Source organism: Alexandromys fortis, unplaced genomic scaffold (assembly GCF_014885135.2).
Source record: "Alexandromys fortis isolate MF-2015 unplaced genomic scaffold, M_Fortis_MF-2015_v1.1 scaffold_58, whole genome shotgun sequence".
Lineage (NCBI taxonomy): Eukaryota > Metazoa > Chordata > Mammalia > Rodentia > Cricetidae > Alexandromys > Alexandromys fortis.
Window position 1 is genome coordinate 4,014,267 of NW_026067940.1, and position 18,271 is coordinate 4,032,537.

General features: G+C 39.8%; 1 protein-coding gene across 7 annotated transcripts in view; it reads left to right on the forward strand.

Annotated features, from left to right (window-relative positions):
• The window catches only part of Ppp1r12b (protein phosphatase 1 regulatory subunit 12B), a 207,720-nt gene that overhangs the window by 153,298 nt on the left and 36,151 nt on the right, over positions 1-18,271 (forward strand). The window contains exon 20 of one of the 7 annotated variants that reach the window (XM_050147575.1): positions 16,718-16,806. The exons of 5 other annotated variants lie outside the window; for them this stretch is intronic. In XM_050147575.1, coding sequence (XP_050003532.1) covers positions 16,718-16,777 — 60 coding nt within the window. In that variant the 3' untranslated portion in view covers positions 16,778-16,806. Of the gene's footprint in view, positions 1-5,928; positions 6,909-16,717; positions 16,807-18,271 lie in introns of those variants that run through there. One more of the 7 variants, XM_050147579.1, reaches the window with a different exon arrangement.

Genomic DNA, 18,271 nt, shown 5'->3' on the forward strand with positions numbered 1-18,271 from the left:
CCCTTGCCAGTTCAATAGCCCAGAGAGTTGATGGCTGTTCTTGTATTGTGCTAGATTAAGAACTGTTCTTGCTTTTCTCATCAGCAAAAGATTTGTGCTGATTTTTTGGTTATGTCAATGTCTTCACACCATCAGCTTCAAACTTTTTGCTATAACTGAATATGAAATGCATTCTACATTATGATCCAGTATATATTGTGTACATATATAAACAAAAACAACAGATTCAAAAAGCACAATCCTATGTAACACATTCAGAATTTACTGGTCTGCTTCACTTTTTATCACTTTTATGAGCCACTAACTTGATTTATGACCTATTAACAAGTCTTAAATTATAATCATTGTACCCTTCCAAATGGTTGTCTATTGCATTGAGAAACCCAGTTCTGTGACATCTTAGAATCCTCTGAAATGAGAAGCTGTTTCTTAAGAGTTCTCTGGAGGCAAGGCCTCCCTTTGTCCTCTTTTCCCACCCCAGTAAGATGAAAGAACTAGACTCTTTTTCTTTTTGTTTTGAAACAATTTCAAGCCACATAAATACTACATAGGACAAAGAACTCTTGTTTGTTTTGTTTTTTTTGAGGTAGGGTTTCTCTGTGTGTCTTTGAAACCTGTCCTGGAATTCACTTTGTAGACCAGGCTGGCTTTGAACTCACAAAGATCCGCCTGCCTCTGCCTCTCAAGTGCTGGGATTAAAGGTGTGCGCCACCACCACCTGGTGACAAAAAACTCCTTATTCCCTTCATGCAGTGACCAAATCCAAGTCTCACCAATTGTCTCAACAATGTCCCTGCTAGTAAAAGAACCCAAACCTGAGTCATGAACTCACCGAGTTTTACTCCCTAGTGTGCCCTTCTTTGATTGAAGTTTAAGGTAAGAGTCCAGTCATACTGTGTGTATCTGGTGTTTCACCGTGATTAGAACCAGTCTGTGTGTTTCCGCCGTGATGTCATGAGGTCACAGGAATGATGCTATATGTTCTTTTCTTTTCAAACTGCTTGTCCTGTGGTGCTACCTTTGACCAATAGATGAAGATGGCATATGCCAGGCTTCTCCGTGGCAGAGTTCCTTTTGCTCTTTAATGGTTTATAAATGTGTTACAAAGGAATACTTTAGGATCCTGTAAAAGTCACTCACTCATCCACTTTAACTACTTACTACTTTGGGATTCATTACTTTTCTTTTCTGAACTAATTTTACAATGGTAGTTTCTAAAAACGGGTGATTCTTTTTTCTGACTTCATCACTTTTTCTACATTTTACCATAAAAAGAACTTTCCTCATTTATTTTTTATTGTTGTTCATTTCTTTATGTTGGTGTATATTCATGGATGCCCATTTTCTTCAGTGGCTAACTTTTAATTTTTTTGATGTTCATATATCCCTTTTATAACACACTTTTGGTGTCCTCTTGTTATTTAGGGACCCAAGTTCATTTTCTTTTCCTTCCCCAGCTCTGGGATTAGTCACTTTTCCAGGAGCTTTGTTCCTTTAGTTGGAAGTAGCACTTGGCAGCAGCAATCTGGGTGCTAGTCTCCGCATGCTGGCAGGGTGTCGCTCTTCCCAGGCCGTCTTAGTAAGCAGAAGCAAACAAATGCATACACGCACACATTTCCATTTAACTATCAATACTGAAAATCATGAACCATATCACTACTTTCAATTCTGTACAAAAACGCAGAAGTCATTCCAGCTTTCTTTTTTCCCCTTCATATTTATATCTTAAAAAAAAACAATGAGGACCTACTTCCTATTATCTTTAGTACATTTTCTTTTTAGTTCAGTGTCCTGTGTAAATGCAGTCCCCTGACAATACCAGACTATGGCTTCATTACCATATCCTCCTTTTATTCCAGGACTCTACTTTCCAAGAAATAAGTTAGGCAGGGGGAAACGTTCTTTCGTAAATACTTGAAGAGATTCTATTGCCCCTTTAATAGTAGCCTTTTACCTGGCTTGAAGAAAAGCAAGAGCAGGGATTAGAGACATGGCTCAGCAGTAACAGTGGGTACTGCTTCTCCAGAGGACCTGCGTCCCACATTAGCAGCTCACAACCACTTGTAACTCCAACTCCAAGGAATTTGATACCTCTACCCTCCGTGTACATGTGCACTGACGTGATCATGTGCAAACATTCACATAATTAAAATGAGATCACTCTTTAAGAAATAAAATAGAAACCAGGTGGTGATAAGGTATACTTTTAATTCTAGCACTTGGGAGGCAGAGGCAGGCAAATCTCTATGGGTTCAAGGCCAGCCTGATCTGCAAAACGAGTTTCAGTACAGCCAGGGCAACACAGAAACCATGTCTTGAAAAAACATAACCAAATAAATAAAAATAAAAAATAAAAACAAGAGCATAAAATGTGAAAGCTAGTATTTAGACTTTTTCCTCGTAATTTTATTTAGAGTTTTGTATGTGTTTTACACATGCATATGTATATCAGCCAAGAGGTTTTTTTTTTTTGTGATAACTACCTTGTATTTAGTATGGTTATATTGGGTACAATTTGATTAATTTTCTGTATATTAACCCTAAATCATGTAACTCCACATTATAGTTCACTATTTTGGAAGTGGCCCAAATAAAACTCCCTGAGGTTAGAGACTCTGACCATGTCGGAGAGTTGCACAGAGGTGTAACTTCCATCCAGGGGTGTCTGACTGTGAAGACCACATACTGTCTCTGCACAGTGCACCATGATGGGTGTCTTTTCCTTTGCTGTGATAAAATCCCTGGGGAAAAAGCCAACTAGGAGCAAGGGTGTTTATTTTAGCTTACCATTCCAGATTACATTTCATCATAGCAGAGAAATCAAGGTGATAGGAACTTGAAACATTAGTCACATCACATCCACAGTCAAGAACAAGGAGAAATAGATACATGCATGGTTGCTATTGCTCAGCTCACTTTCTCTTTTATATGACAGTCCAGGACCCAGACCTAGGGAATGGTGCCACTCAATTTAGGCTGGGTCTTCCTACATCAGTTACAGTCAAAACAGTCTCATAGACATCCCACAGGCCGGCCTGCTCTGGCAAACAGATCCTCATTGAGACTGTCTTCACAGATGACTCAAGACTATGTCTCATTAATGATCAAAACTAATCATCCCAGTGGGAGCATATTCACTGCTGGGTATCATCACCAGGAGTGCAGTCTGCCAAGTGTCACTAAAAAAAAAAATTAATAAATAAAGTATGGCATTTCATTTTCTTGATTTGAATAATAAGGAAAAAAAGAAAACATGTCAGATTCTCTAATTTTTCTCTAAGTTTTTGGAGCACTCAATCAATGGGAGTTCTGATCAGGATTCACCCTATAAGGGTTTTCATTTATTTTCAGATTTGGTTTATGTCAACTCAAACACAAACCCTTTGCTTGTTCTTGTAGTTAGAGACTTTTGAACTAACTACCTGGGGCTCTTAATTCATTTATAGTCATCAACCCCTTGCTTTTTTTATCTTAGCTAGAAGAAATAGAACAGCCAGACAGTAGTAGCGCACACCTTTAATCCCAGCACTCCGGAGGCAGAGACAGGCGGATCTCCGTGAGTTTGAGGCCAGCCTGGTCTACAAGAGTGAGTTCCAGAACAGCCAGGGATGTTACACAGAGAAACCCTGTCTCAAAATAAAATAAAAACAAAACAAAACAAAAACCCCAAAGAAATAGAACAGATGAGTCCACCATTTTGTCCCGCCTCTCTGAGCTAAGTTCTACTTTAAACAAATGTCTTCTACAGAGTTTTGCTCATGAAGTCTGCTTCTGGGATTTTTCTGACCAGGCTTTTTGGTTACTGACTCAATTGGAGAAAGAATAGTTTGAGTTAGCAACTGAAGAATTCTTGCCTGAGGAGGCAAAAAGGAGAGCAGTTCTTAATCAAACACCCCCATGATGAGGCTTAAGGGAAACTGTGACTATGCCATCCATCATCAATGTTCTTGGCAAGGACGTTAAAATTTAAGATTGGCTAGTATGGAGACCAAGGTGGATTGTTTGCCTCTGAGTCCATACTTTAAAAATGATACTACAAAGGTGTAGGCCTTAAAACTAGGTTCTCTGTATAACTATAGCTGCGTACATTTCCTTCCAGTCTTTTCACTGGGATAGGAAAGATGCTTTACTTTCGTGGTTTTTTAACCTGAAAGGGAGAATACATGTCTTTTTGGCAAAATTAAAGAAAAATAAATATACAAAAGAGCACGTAAACGAAGAGAGAGCTTAGATACAGCTTTCTGGAGAAGTTGTCGCTGGTCCAGACTTTAAAGTATTCCTGAGTGTCTTAACATCGCCTTTAAGACCGCGGTTTTCTTAAAGGCCTTGATTGGTAGGTAGGTCTTTTCACATCAGCTTTTATTCAGCTGAATCAGCAAGGGCTGAGCCCTTGGTAGTGCCGTTTGTGCTCACTTCTGCTGGTTGCGTCTCTTTGGCCAATTCATTTGACCTTTTAGAGCTTGGGTTTCCTCGTCTATTAGATGATAATATAACAATGTACTTTTCAACATGGTTGAAGAGAGAAGATAACATCAGATTTATGGGAACACTTTGAACAATATAAAAGAATTTGTCAATGTTAGCACTTCCTTAAATAGACATATGATATAAATGAGAAGAAATAAAATAGCCATTTAAGAATAAAGGGAGCTTATGGTCCTTCCCAATTGCTAGTAAGTGTGAAATTACTATATAAACTTTACAGAAACAGGTCCAGAAACTGTGGCTGAGTTGTTCTTACTGTTTCTTTAAAAAATAGTATAACCATGATAATGTTCATTTAACATATTGACAGGGTTAACTATGTAAGATATATAATATATCTTATATAAAATCCATAGATTGGGGATCAATAAAATGACTCATAAGGTAAAAACTCTTAATTCCAAGCTTGACAACCTGAGTTCAATCCCTGGAACCCACTTGGTGAAAGGGGAAAAAAAAAGCTCCCCCAAGTTGTCTTCTGATTTACATTTACACACATACATACACACACACACACCATGGCATATGTGCACCCACACAGACACAGACAAAATAAATGTCCCCAAAAATTCGCAGATAAGAATTCTCATAATTGGCCTTTAAGCTGGAGCCTATAATTCTAGTCCGTTATAGGATTAACAAATCTTAAGGAATTGTTTTCGGATTGAAAAATGAATCATGACTTATTTGTAAATACTTTTTAAACTGTGTTCATTAAATTAACCCCCAAGTAGACAATCACTTTTGCTTATTTAATTTCATAAAATTAGTGTTTGGAATAAAAAAGATATCACAACAATCGAGGCAGAAGAGTTATTAGTTGGAAGGATTTAAGGAGAAAAAAGTATAAATTTCATGTGGAAAGGGGAAGGTGGGATAGAGTTTCCAAGAGCCTGGAGGGAAGTGAGTTGTTACTTTGTGGATAAACCCATTGGCTTAGAAATGTTGGACAGTGTAGTGATGACAACAGAATGCAAGAGATTAAATTTGAGATGTTTCTTCAAGGCCAAATCCAAACTCCTTCAACGCCCAGTAAAGAAATTCCTTTCTTGTTAACTCTTAATTCTCTCTGTGCTGCTGAGTCCTGTCATCCTGGTTTCAAAACTGTCACCTGTTAATTGTTGTTTTTCTCCCCCTTTCTGCCACTTTCAGATCTTCTCCCTTGTTGATTGTGGTGTCTTAAGAAACGCCACATTTTCTAATAGAGACTTAGCCAATAAGATCTCTGGTCTACAGAGCTTACTGTGCAGTGGGCCAGAGTTTGAAACTGCTGGCTTTTCTCACAATGCAAGAATGACAGGGCATTAAAACTGCACATAGAAGGCTTGAAGGCACTTTCATATTTCTGTCTGGGCTTGTTACTTGAGAGATATGAGAGTTGAAAATCACCATTCTCGTATGCAAAAAAAGTGTTTAGAGAAATCAGTCTCTGCAGCTGCTCTCTGTTCTGGGGCAGTAACTCCTGGAGGAGGTGGGGTCGCCTTTAGGCATGCCCACAGCCTCCATTCCTAGAAGCTGGCGGCTTTCTTTTCCTTCTACAAGTGGCAACCAAGTTCTGGGTTGAAAGTGAATCCTTGCCTTTGGCTACTCTCCAGCATTCCTGGCTGAGCGAATGGGGATTTGGAATGTCAGAAAATAGAAGAGGGGAGGGGAGAGATGTGCTATGACTCTGACTGTTCAGAGCAGAGGCAGCTCGTCTGGAAGGACTCGGACAGCTTGACTTCCTCAGACTGCTTCCTTCTCATAAACTTAGTTCCTTCTTTGTGTTTCGTTGTTTAACCTGAGTTTAGCAGGGCAGTTCAAACTCTTATAGCCCAGTGGGATCAGCCTAAGAGAGGACAGGGTGACTTCCGGAGGACTTGTGTTTCTTCCTTCTGGATAAAGTGACAGTACTTGTCCCCAGATTCATCTGCAGCAAGATCCAGAACTCCTCTAGGATTTAATCTGGAGTCGTCGGGAACCCTGATTCAGGATTTATTCAAGAGCCAACCTGAGTACGAAGCAACCTGTGGAGAGAATCAAGGATCTGGTCTAGGCATGAATGGAGGCTTGTGGCACATGCCTTCCACTGCTCACACCTGTGCCTGAAGCTGAACTGAAATATTGATGGGACACGACTCTCAGACTCTGTAACTGTGGACTGGTTCAGAGCTCAAGGCTATAATTTACAAGACGGTTTTTATCCTTTGTTTGGTTCAATTCAAAGTCATCTTGTCTCAACTCAAAAGGAGAGCTTCTGTAAGAATAGTCTACAGGAACAGTTCCCAGCTGTGTGTGTGAAGAATCCAGAGATTGGGTGTCTGTCTGCATCCCCGTGAACCATGTCTTCTTTATATACACGAAGTAAGGAATTCACACGGAATAGGAAATCTCAGTCTGATTCTCCCCCAGCATCTCCCTCCCCGACTGCCAAGACACTCCGAGTAAGCCTTTTTATTTGTCTGGTCATAGCTATGTCAAAGGTGGGAAATGGGTTTCCGTGGGACTTGCAGGCTGAGACTGAGAGAAGGGGCATTTCAATTAAGTCAGTTAAGGAGGGAAATCGCAATTAAAGCCCCAGATAGCTCTCCTGAAAGGGTTCTGAGTCACAGTACATGATACTATCATAAGTAAAAGCAGACTCCAATAATTCAGGCTATAGCTTCTGTCTTTCAGCTTTGAATCTGTTGTAAACTGGAGAGCTTTTTGTTTGGTGTGTTTTATTGTTTGTTTGTACCTGGTTGGTTTTTTGTTGTTGTTGTTGTTTGATTTTGGTTTTGGGGTTTTGTTTGTATGTTTTTGAGACAGGGTCTTAATATAGAATATTGATTGGCCTAGAGCTCAATATGTTGACCAGACTAGCCTCAAACTAATAGAGATCCGCCTGTCTCGGCCTCTCTGAGTACGTACTGGGAATGAAGGCATGGCACTACCCCTAGCAGATTCTAAGGTTTTGTAACAATGTCTTATAGAGCTTTTCTTTGAATTTTTCACCCATTTTTAGTTGCTGTTTTTTCCTGTGTTTTGTGGAGTGTGTTTCCAGAGAAAAAGCTCCCTAATGACATCTTTGTGCATCAAATTTTCATAATTTCCAAGTTCTGTATGCATAATCATATGTGTATGCATGAGACAGTGTATGCTTTTACCTATTTTATATGTCTCTGTGATTGATAAAAGTCAGAATGAATTAAGCCTCATGGACACTTCCAGCCTTCCTCTCAGGTACCATCAAGAAACTCCTTTGACAACCAGCTGGGTTAAAGTGCTTGTGATATTTTGGACAGGGCTGTTTAAGACTTTATCCATTTTCTCTGGTCACTCTAGGGATATCATATCTAATTTAGCGTCCTCCTTAGTCAAGAGATGGCAAAAGCAAGAAATGCTACCAATGGCAAATGAGCAGTGAGAAGCCCTGATGAGCATATTAGGTAGCAGGCAAGGAGCAGCTCTCCCTCTAGGGAGCTAGTCTGCGCTATAAGGCATACCCAACAGTGTAACAAGAGGGCAGCCAGGCTTCCTTATTTGGAGAGCTGTGGGATTTTGCCAGAAACCTCAGCAGACTGCAGCTTTTTATTTATTTTTATTTTTTTCATTTTCAGTGTCTCCCTCCAAGAGTAAGTTCTCATATAGTAGGATTTGGGGTGCAGCATATTGTTCTGCAACTTCAGCTAGAGATACTTAGTACTCGAGTGCCAAAAAAAAAAAAATCATATGATACTATTTTGCTCATAGTCCTTTTTGTGAGAGGACCAAGGGAGGCTGTACGGTGTGGCACAGTGTCACCACTTCGGAGCTCCCGGTTCCTGAGTATTTCTTTTCCTATGGACTAGTACTACCCTGAGCACAAGGCTCCAGGCACTTTTCGCAGCTGCTGTTGGGTATTTTCTGGTGACTCCTAATTGATGTCCACAAAACTGAGCACTATTACTTCAACTAATGCCTCCTCTTGCTGTCTTCCCCTGTCATGTCCCATAGAAACTGTGGATGTAAGGAGCCCTTGTTAACAATCAGTGATAGAAACCTCAGCTCCCAGAGTCCTGTATACCTGTGATCACTCAGCAAGTTTCTCTGTAGTAACTGCCCTCCTTTTTCCCCCTTCCATTCCCTCATTAGCATTGGCACTTCTTGTCTCCACTCTTTCCATCCTCATTCTCCTACCTCCCACCCCTGCCTTTTAGACAGAGAGCACAGTGGGAGATAACTTGAGAGTTTAAATTACAGCAAATCAAACATGGGTAGTGACTGCTTCCCAGTTTTAGTGTCCAGAGGCTGTAGATTCACACCATAGTATCAGTTTACTATAGCTAATTTCCAGTGTCCAGATGGCTTGAGACCGTACTGTAGAGAACATTGATTTTCATATGGCATTGGTGTTCCATTATGTCTTTAATGACTGGAACAGAGAAAGACGTGCAAAAGTAATTTGGAGGCTGTAGACTCTTGGGACTAGTTATGTAGCTAGGATTCATCTCATGAGATTTCACTTGCCTATTCATTTAACTCTCATGTTTGACTAATTGGGATACTCTGTAAAAACTGGTTTGGGGGTACACCTTAACAACACATGCACTATGGTCTTGTGCTCATATGTCTTCTGATGCCCAGTTGCAGCAGGTTGGTTCTCTGCTGCCCTGAAAGCTGGGTGTTAAATGGGTTACATAAAAGAGACGTGACTTGCCTAGCATCACTTGGATAGTAAGCAGCAGAGTTTTTAGCTCAGCTTTCTCTACTTCCAAAACTTTTATCTGAAACACTGAGTGCAAAGCAAATAGATTTGAAGATCAAATTTAAGGGTCTGCCTAACAGGCCAGGAATAGTCAAAAACCTAAATTGCTGTAGGAATCCAAAATTTATCCATGGTAGGAATATGGGAAACTGAAATTGCAAGGAAGAGGAACACTGTATCTGTAGACCAAGGGAAGAAACTGACAAGCCATAATTGAATCTGTGTGACTGGTTCTTAAATTTCAGTCATGCCCTCCAGGGCTCAAAACACCACAGATCCCGAGATCTTGTAGGCCTCAGATTTCCCTTAAAGAAAATGACAATAAAGACATGGCTAATTACTTTATCTTCCCCTTCCCCATGTAGTTGTTGTCAGCTAGAGATTGAATCATTGAGAAGGTTGTTCTTGATTGATCCAACATTCTTCAAAACAGGACTGAATTTTTGAACAAGTGTCTGAAAGTTTATTAATTTTGTAGTGGTGTTAAAGAGCTAAATATGAAATGCTTCCATATAGGGAAAAATATCCTCAGAGAATTTTTAGATAATGCCTGTTTACATAAAAATATTTTGGACATTTTGTTCTTCAACAAATGTTTAGGAAACCCATGGGTAAATTAAAACTAGCCGAGTAGGTATTATTGTTAACTTGTGAGAACAAAGGTCGGGTGATTTTTAGTGAGTACAAAACAGAAACTATTTTATCACATTCCTTTACTTTCGAACACTTGGCAGTATCTGATACTTTTTGAATTATGTAATGCCAGATTTCTGTACACAGTAAGCCTGTGACCTTCTTAATAAGACAGAAGTCTAATCCAGGTCCAGCAAGATGGCTTAGTGGGTTAAGGCACTTCCCACTGTCTGATGACCTGAGTTTGATTCCCAGAAAATGATGGAAGAAGAGGACTAACTTCCACAAGTTGTTCTCTGACCTCTGCACGAATGCATGTGCTCAAACACAGAAATAAATGTACAAAACAAACAAAAAAGAGTCTACTGCCTGCCTGGATATTGTGTGGCTTTCTCCCCAGTGAAGTATCACTCAGATCTGACTAGAAGAAAGTACATGTCCTCAACAGTCAAGATTCATATTTACTTCTGCTCATTCATATTTTTAAACAATATCTTTAATTCTCTGAACATAAATTGTACTGTTAAGCATGATTTTAAAGGCTGTTGAGATGACTCTGCAATTAAGAGCACGTATTATTCTTATATAGGACCAGGGATTCACAACTATCTATAACTCCAATTCCAGAGACTCCAGTGACCTCTGTGGGTACCAGGCCTGCGCATGATACACATAGATATACATGCAGGAAAAACTTCTTTCAGATAAATAAACCTGATGTGAAGGTTGCATATGCCTATAAACCCAGTTCTAAGCAAACTGAGACAAAAATTCTAAGATCACAGGACTGGATAAATGACTTAGCCATTAAGAGCACTGGCTGCTCTTCCAGGGGATCCATGTTCAATTCCCAGCGTGCACATGACAGCTCACAACTGTCTGTAACTCCAGTTCCAGGGAATCCAACACCCTCCTCTCACACAGACACATATATAAGCAAAACACAAATGCACATAAAATAAAAATAAAATAATATAGAAAGAAAAAAGAATTCTAAAATCACAAGTTTGAGACTAACCTAGGCTACGCAGTTGAGTTCAAGGCCAGCCTCTGCTAGTAAGACTTTGTCTCTTCTAAAACAAACAACCAAAGCACCAGTCTTTCTCTTCATTAAAGTATCTATCTCTCTTCTTCATCCTCCTGTGCCCTCTAGCCTGCACTGAGAATGGTTGTGGTACTGCGAGTTTTCTGTAGATTAATAGAATAACTTCTTTAACAGGTTCTTTGGCACCTGCACTCATTTCTCATAGTTTAACATTTCTTGTATCTAAAGTATTTAGTCTGGATTGCTTCAGATCGAACATCCCTATGAGATATTGATCTGTCATCTGATCTGTCACTATGGAAAGCAGAATGATGTCTCTTTGTAGTAGAAACTCCCTTCTCTTACTTCGAAGCAGCTGGAACATAAGATGCTTGCTTCATACATTCTCCAGAAAGGCTTCTTTTTAGAGCAGTTTTTCAACATTAAAATTCTAAGCGAGGTCTACTTGTTATCTCAGCTGCTCGAGAGGCAGAGACAGGAAGACAAACAAGTTCAAGGACTACCTGGGCAACTTAGCGAGACCCTGTCTCAAAATAAGTAAGAAAAAAGCCAGAGCTGAGGAGTCTTAATCATAGAGCCTGGAATGTACAAGGCCCTATGTTGAGTCCCAGTGCTACTAAAATTTAAAAAGAAAAAATGTAAAATTCTGAACCACATATATTTAGTACCAAAGTATTATTTGCTGATTAAAATATGCTCTTTTAATATAGTATGACATAATTGAGAACATATCTCAGGAGGCTGAGGCAGAGGGATCACAAGATTAAAGTCAGTCTGCCTGAGCTACATAACAAGATGTTGTCTAAAAAAGGAAGAGTATGTGTATGAGAGCGAGAATGTAAATATAGAACATACACACACATATACATAGATAAATTTCAGCAGATACCAAAGTGTGGGGCTTACTTGATAACTGCTGACTACATCTGAATGTCTGAATTCTAGGAATCTTTTAATTAGACAATTGCCTACTGACTTGCTCATTTATGATACAAGGATCTAACCCGTATTTATAGCCCGGGATCACTAGCATTTAGTCTGGATTGCTTCAGGTTTTGTATAATATTTTTTATACCAACAACTAATGTACACAAAGGGAACAGTTAATCTATTTGCTTTATTTTATAATCACCCCTCGTCATTACATTAGATAAACTGAATGATAAAGGGCTGCAGCTTTCAGGAGAGCTTATTTATGTAAGGGCTCTGGTTTCAGGACAAGGGTAGTCTGCCTCTTCTCTTTTCAACCTTAGGTATGGATCAGGCTGCAGAGGTGTGTCATGTACCTCTGGCCAACACCAAATATTTCTATAGTGTATTATTTTATGCTCTTTACCTAGGATACTACATTTGGGGCATTACCAATCCAGAATCCTTTTTTTTTTCCTTCATTAAATTCCACCTTTTAATTCATTATCATGGAATGAGAAGCATTTTTCTGGGTAAATAATGCTAATTAGGGTGCAATCTGTTAATCATATCTTTCTGCCTAATTAAAGCCACTATCCATTTTTTGTTTGTTTGTTTTAGTCCACTCAGAAAAAGCCAGTAAGCTATGATTCTTCAGTCCAAGGAATCCATCTGGACAGTACTGACAGGGTCTGTTGGAGTGAAAGTAGGCTCCCCATTGGAAGTTCTAGGTAGATGCGTACTGGTTTAGTACATCCATGCCCTACATAGAGCCCTGATAAGGTAGCTTTTGATTCCAGGTGTATTGAGCAGAAATGCTGGGAGTTTTGAAGACATTATTTTCTTGGCTGTAAGCTGTATCCTACTCTTGCCTCCATAACACCATGCCCATGGTGAGTAGTCATCTGCTCTGTTCTGATGGTGGGCTCAGTGTGGGCTAGTCTTAAGTTCCTGGTAAACCTGCCTCAGCTGAGGAACTGGGATTGTAGCGTGCCATGTGCCAAACAATCTGCTCTACCAGCAGCCCTCTCACAATTAACATCTCACAAGCATCTGCTATGTTGTAAATCCTGTGTTGGATGCTAGAATTCATAAATGAAGGACATATTTTCTAAATGGAGAGATGAAAAACAAGTTCATATCCAGAGAAATGAATTTTCTAATAAGAACATAGGTTCCCAGTATTTTTGTCGAGCCAAGTAGGAAAAAAAATGTGTTAGCTTTATGTTTGAAGAACAATAGAAGCTTGGTGACAAAGAAGACCCATATTACAGAGGCAGAGGGGAAAAGCATGAGAAAATACGACATTGTTTTTAGATCTGCAGGTCTGTGTGGCTAGAATGAAAGATATATTTATAATAGGAAATAAGGGATCATGCCACGTGATTCTTAGTCTTTCATTGCTACAATTGAGTAAGTTATCCTATGGACAAAGGGTTGATGATCTGAAGAGGAGTTGTAATACAAGTTGCATATGAGAGAAATAAGTGCTGGAAGCTGGCGGGAGCAGGAGCCACTCAAGTCTGCTGTCCCCCTGATGGCAGGGAGCACAGGAAGCCTTCTGTCGTTTAGATGAACTGACAAAGCTAGAGGGCGGATGGTATGGGAGCAGGGATGGGCATGGGAAAGTGGCAGAGAAAAGAGAACAAATTGAACTGTCAGACGTGAGAGACAGAAATACATTTTCATGTTAGGATTGATTGAATACGGGGTGCAGAGGGACATTCAGATAGTGACATTCAGAAAATATGGGTTTAGCATACCTAACCCACGATCTTGAAAGGCTCCAGAATTGAAAACTTTGAGGCCAACATGATGCCACAAGGAGAAAAAAAATCCCATTTCTGACTTCATGTCACATTAAAAATGGAGATACACTAAAAGTTTAGCAAAATAATTCATCTATATGCTACGTGTCTAAGGTGTATAAGAAACAAATGAATTTCTCGTTTTTGGATCTATCTCCAACGTTTCTTATGCAAATACCCCAACTCTGAAGAGAGAGATGGAGATCTTAGATATATTGATCCTGTACATTGCAGATAAGAGATAATAGTTGATCTAGAGCTCAGTCCACAAATTAATTACAGACTGAAAAGATTGATAATAATGATGAAAGCTATGAGAGATAAAGGAAAGACTAAGTGTAAAACAGTGACAGCCGGCTGTTTGCAGTTAAGGCAGAGGTTCTGTGTCTCCTTTCTTTGCCTGGGAACACTGTAGTCAGCTTGTTACAGGAATGCTTCTCTGTTCTCAAAGGATCCAGAAATTTAGGAAGTTTAAAGTCAATTGACTGTGAGTTTGCAGTTGAATTCTAGTTTTATTTTCAATATATAGTAATTGTATAGCCAGGGACTATGTTTTTCAAGTTAGAAGAAGTTCCCAGACCAGTCACATTGACTTAGCTTGATTTTTCTCTCAATTGCATGTTTGGGCTGACAGTTAGTTGTACCCAGAAGGCCAAGGGAAAGTGGAGTTAGGCTTCACCAGCCTTGTTCTTTTCGTTCTTAGCTGCTTTTTCGTTCTGATCTTGACCTGCTTTTTATGCGCTGGATGTTGGTTATCCGAAACTGGAGTTCATTATGGTTACATTACATTACAATCCAACTAGCTTCTTTGGTTACATGATGCCATGTAAAATATAAGTAACTATTTTAATGTTTGTGTGAAACATTAAGTATTTTTAGATTGAAATTAAATTGTAAAGTAAATAAAAGTATAATAAGTCTTTAGTCTTAAAAATCTTTGTATTGCTTTGAGAAAAAGTAACATCCACCTAGCAAAATAATGAGCCTATATGACTGTAGTTCAGAAAAGGTGAGTAGGAAGTGGGCTGGATCCACCAATCAAATGCTTCACTTGAGTGCTAAGGAAGTGATTTGATCTTGATCCCTCTAGTAGCCATCAAGAGTTGGGAGAATCAAAGGACCAAGAGGGACAAGAGAGACAGCATAGAAACGGGGGAGACCAGCACTCTGTGTAGCTGTCGTTTACACAGCATGTGCTGGCCCGTGTGGTGCCGTCAGTAACCTTAAACACCGAGTACCATTATCCCCACTTCCCTGATGAAGCCACTGAAAGAGAGGGAATTAGTTATCTAAGGTCTTATAACTGAAAATGCTCAGCAGCCATCAGGACCCAGAGTCTTTGTCCTGCCCTTAAGAGGTGCAGCTGCTCCAGTGAAACCGCGGTGAGTCCATGAAGAGTTCCTAGACTATTGCCAGTAGTCCCGATTACTGGGTTTGACTTGAAAAAGAAGATGAGGGCCATTCAACCTATTTTAAAGGAGGGAAACCCTTACAGAATAATTGGGAAGGTGACAATTAAACGTTTTTAAAATTGGAACTTTAAAATTAGAATTAAGATCAAATAAATTCCTTAGCACTCAAGTGAAACTTTTTATTTGTGGGTCCAGCCCACTTCCTACTCACCCTTCTGACCTACAGCCATTTAATCTCACTGTTCTCCCGTCTAGATGAAGCTATTGGCTTCTTCCTTTGGATAGGAGAAAAGAAATAAGCCTTGCCTTGTGGTCGTATGACTCTCACCATGTCTAGGTGTCTGTCAGTTATATATAAATTGTTACTCTAAAGCCATTTTTTAGCACTCAGAAACAGATCCTTAGAGTCAGGTGGTTTCACTGTTTTGTTTGTGCTATTAATTTGCTTTGTAAATGAATTTGAAACAAACTTGGAACCTATTAAGTTGTAACGAGTTTGGAAATAGTAGAACATGAATTACTTAGGGTTTTCTTACCCAGAGGATCCTTGCCCTACCTCCAAGCAGGCTACAGCATTTCCTCTGCTGAGGTCTACATTTTAATAGATCCAGTCAGTTCTGGGAAACCCCTAATTCCAAACCACTGTGTGTTTGAAGATTCCATTTCCCTGTGGAAGAATAAAAATGGAAAATAATTTCTTTAATTCCGTTTTGGTTTTGTTTAGTTTTTTATCTCTTGGAGTGCTATCTTTCAGCGCAGTGTAACATTATGGTATAGCTGTGGCGATAGCAAAGCCGTAACCTGGGGCAGATTTCCCATAAGTCACACATGATAGTGTCACTTTTAACAGCCACCAGCTTCAGACTCTAGGATGTCTGCGACCTTCCTTAAAGCCCTGTCCAAGCTTTCTAATCAGTATGAATCTCTCCTTTCTTGTTTACTGCAGGAACCACGTAATCTAGCTCTTGATTACATTCAGTTTATTTCTTGCCTTACTCTGTTTTATAGGTGAGATCAAAGAGTCGTGTCTTAGATTTTGTAACTGTATGTTTATTCCTCTGTGTCACTGGCAAGGCCGGCAGTACACAGGCACTTAATGAAAATACAGAGTGAAGACACTGCCTCTTTAAGATTTGAACTCTCTTCTCTTTTCCCATTTGACTGTTTTGAAGAGTCAGAGGCTACATGCTGGAGATTGCCATTTCTGAACGGAAAGCTGAACACGGGTTGTCTCAAGGCAATTCAAATGATTCCTGTTTATCATGCCAGTACTCCTATAGCTCCAAACTAAATGTTGATATTTTGGTTTCTGTGGGGCAAAAAGAAAAAGTCAAAAACAGAGGAAGCCCCTGACCTGTTGAGCTTTACTAAGAAATAAGTTTGATCATGTGGATTTAGGCTTAGGCTCTTGGAATTACTTTCCTTTTGAATTTTTACTGTTACTGTTCATGAATAGAGGTCCAAGGACAGCTTTGGGAAGTGAGTTCTTTCCTCAGATCTTTTGTGGGTCCGGGTGGCAGACGTGCATCGTTGTGGGGAAAGTACCGTGCCATGTGAGCCACTTTGCCAGCTCTTCTTTTGCTCTGTGCTGTGAAATCCAGGAACACCTTTCCAAAGTTTTAATTAACATCTTGGTCTAAATAAAATTTAAATGACTGCTTTCCAGCAGACTATGGCATTTGCTATGTTTAAAAATTTTTTTAAAAATCTGTCTCAGCAGGCATGGGGTCACAAGCTTGTCATCCTAACACTGGGGAGCTGGAGGCAGGAGAATATTTAGCTTCATAGTGATGATGAGGACAGTCTCAGGTACGTAAGATCAAGTCTCATAAAAACAAAACACACTCATGTGCACATATGCACATAAAGACATGGTTGTTACATGCCAGTAATCCAAGCATTCAGGAGGCAGACAAGAGGATTGCCACAGTTTGAAGCCAGCCAGGGCTACATAGTGGGTCCTCGTCTCAAAAATCAAACAAACGGAAAAGGTCTCTTCTCGGGCTTTGGGTGTGGCAAGTTTACAGCCGTGAAGGACTGTGATACACCGAAGAGCCTCAGGGACACACAAGGACACTTGAAGACTGGGGCTCCTAGAGACTTAAGGCCCATCTGGGGACTTGTAAATTCATGGCTTTTTTCCTGTGCTGAGGATGGAGCTCAGTGTGGGCTAGGTAAGTGCTCTGTCACTGAGCTATAGCCCAGCCCTAAATTTCTGAATGACCATATGAAGTGTTAACAAACTGCTTTTGGAGGAGCGGTCAGGCTTTACTAAGTCCAGTATTTTAGTCATGCAGTATATACTGAAGTAGCTGTGCACTTGGTATATCCAAGCCATAGGAAGAGTATGCCTGTGACAGTGTGAGAAGTGCAAGCCACGTGCTAGAGCCACATCTTTCAGGGCCTCTCATTGTATATGGTGCATAGCACATGGATAGCTAGGCAGAGAGCATGTGGGAGCTTAAGAGGTATATGTAGTTTCTAAGGATTTTTAGAATTACCTTTAAATTTAAAAAAATGGTTTGCCTCAGATATTTTATGAAGAAATTGGCATGTTCATATAATTCCTTCTAAGGTAAGCATTCTTTAGGAACTATAAAAACTATGAGCTGTGAGCCGGGTGGTGGTGGCGCACGCCTTTAATCCCAGCACTTGGGAGGCAGAGACAGGCGGATCTCTGTGAGTTCGAGACCAGCCTGGTCTACAAGAGCTAGTTCCAGGACAGGCTCCAAAACCACAGAGAAACCCTGTCTCGAAAAACAAAAAAACAAAAAAAAAAAAATAAATAAATAAAAAACTATGAGCTGTAAAAATCCTAATAATATTTTTGGAGCTTAATAAATACACCAGAAGTTGAATGTTTCTAGAATGTAACAAACTTCCTTTTTTTAAAATATTTATTTCGGGGTGTTGCTCACGTATGCTACGGCATGAGAGTAGAGGTCAGAGGACAACTTGTAAAAATTAGTTCTCTGTGTCCACAGCGTGGGTCCTGGCGAATCATATTCCAGTCATCTGGCTTGGTAGCAAGGGCCTTTGCCCACTTAGCCATCTTGCCAGCCCCAGTTATTTTTATTTTAAAATGTAGTAGGACGTAGTAGATTACTTTCTGCCTGCAGTATTATAAAGTTTATAGGATTGATGTGTTTACCTTTATTCTTCCACACCAAGGAAACAAATGAAAAACCAATAGGGACTCATTATCTAACATGGGACATTTTCCCCAAATATTTATAATATAGGGTCTGAGAGGAGGCTCAGTGGGTAAAGCACT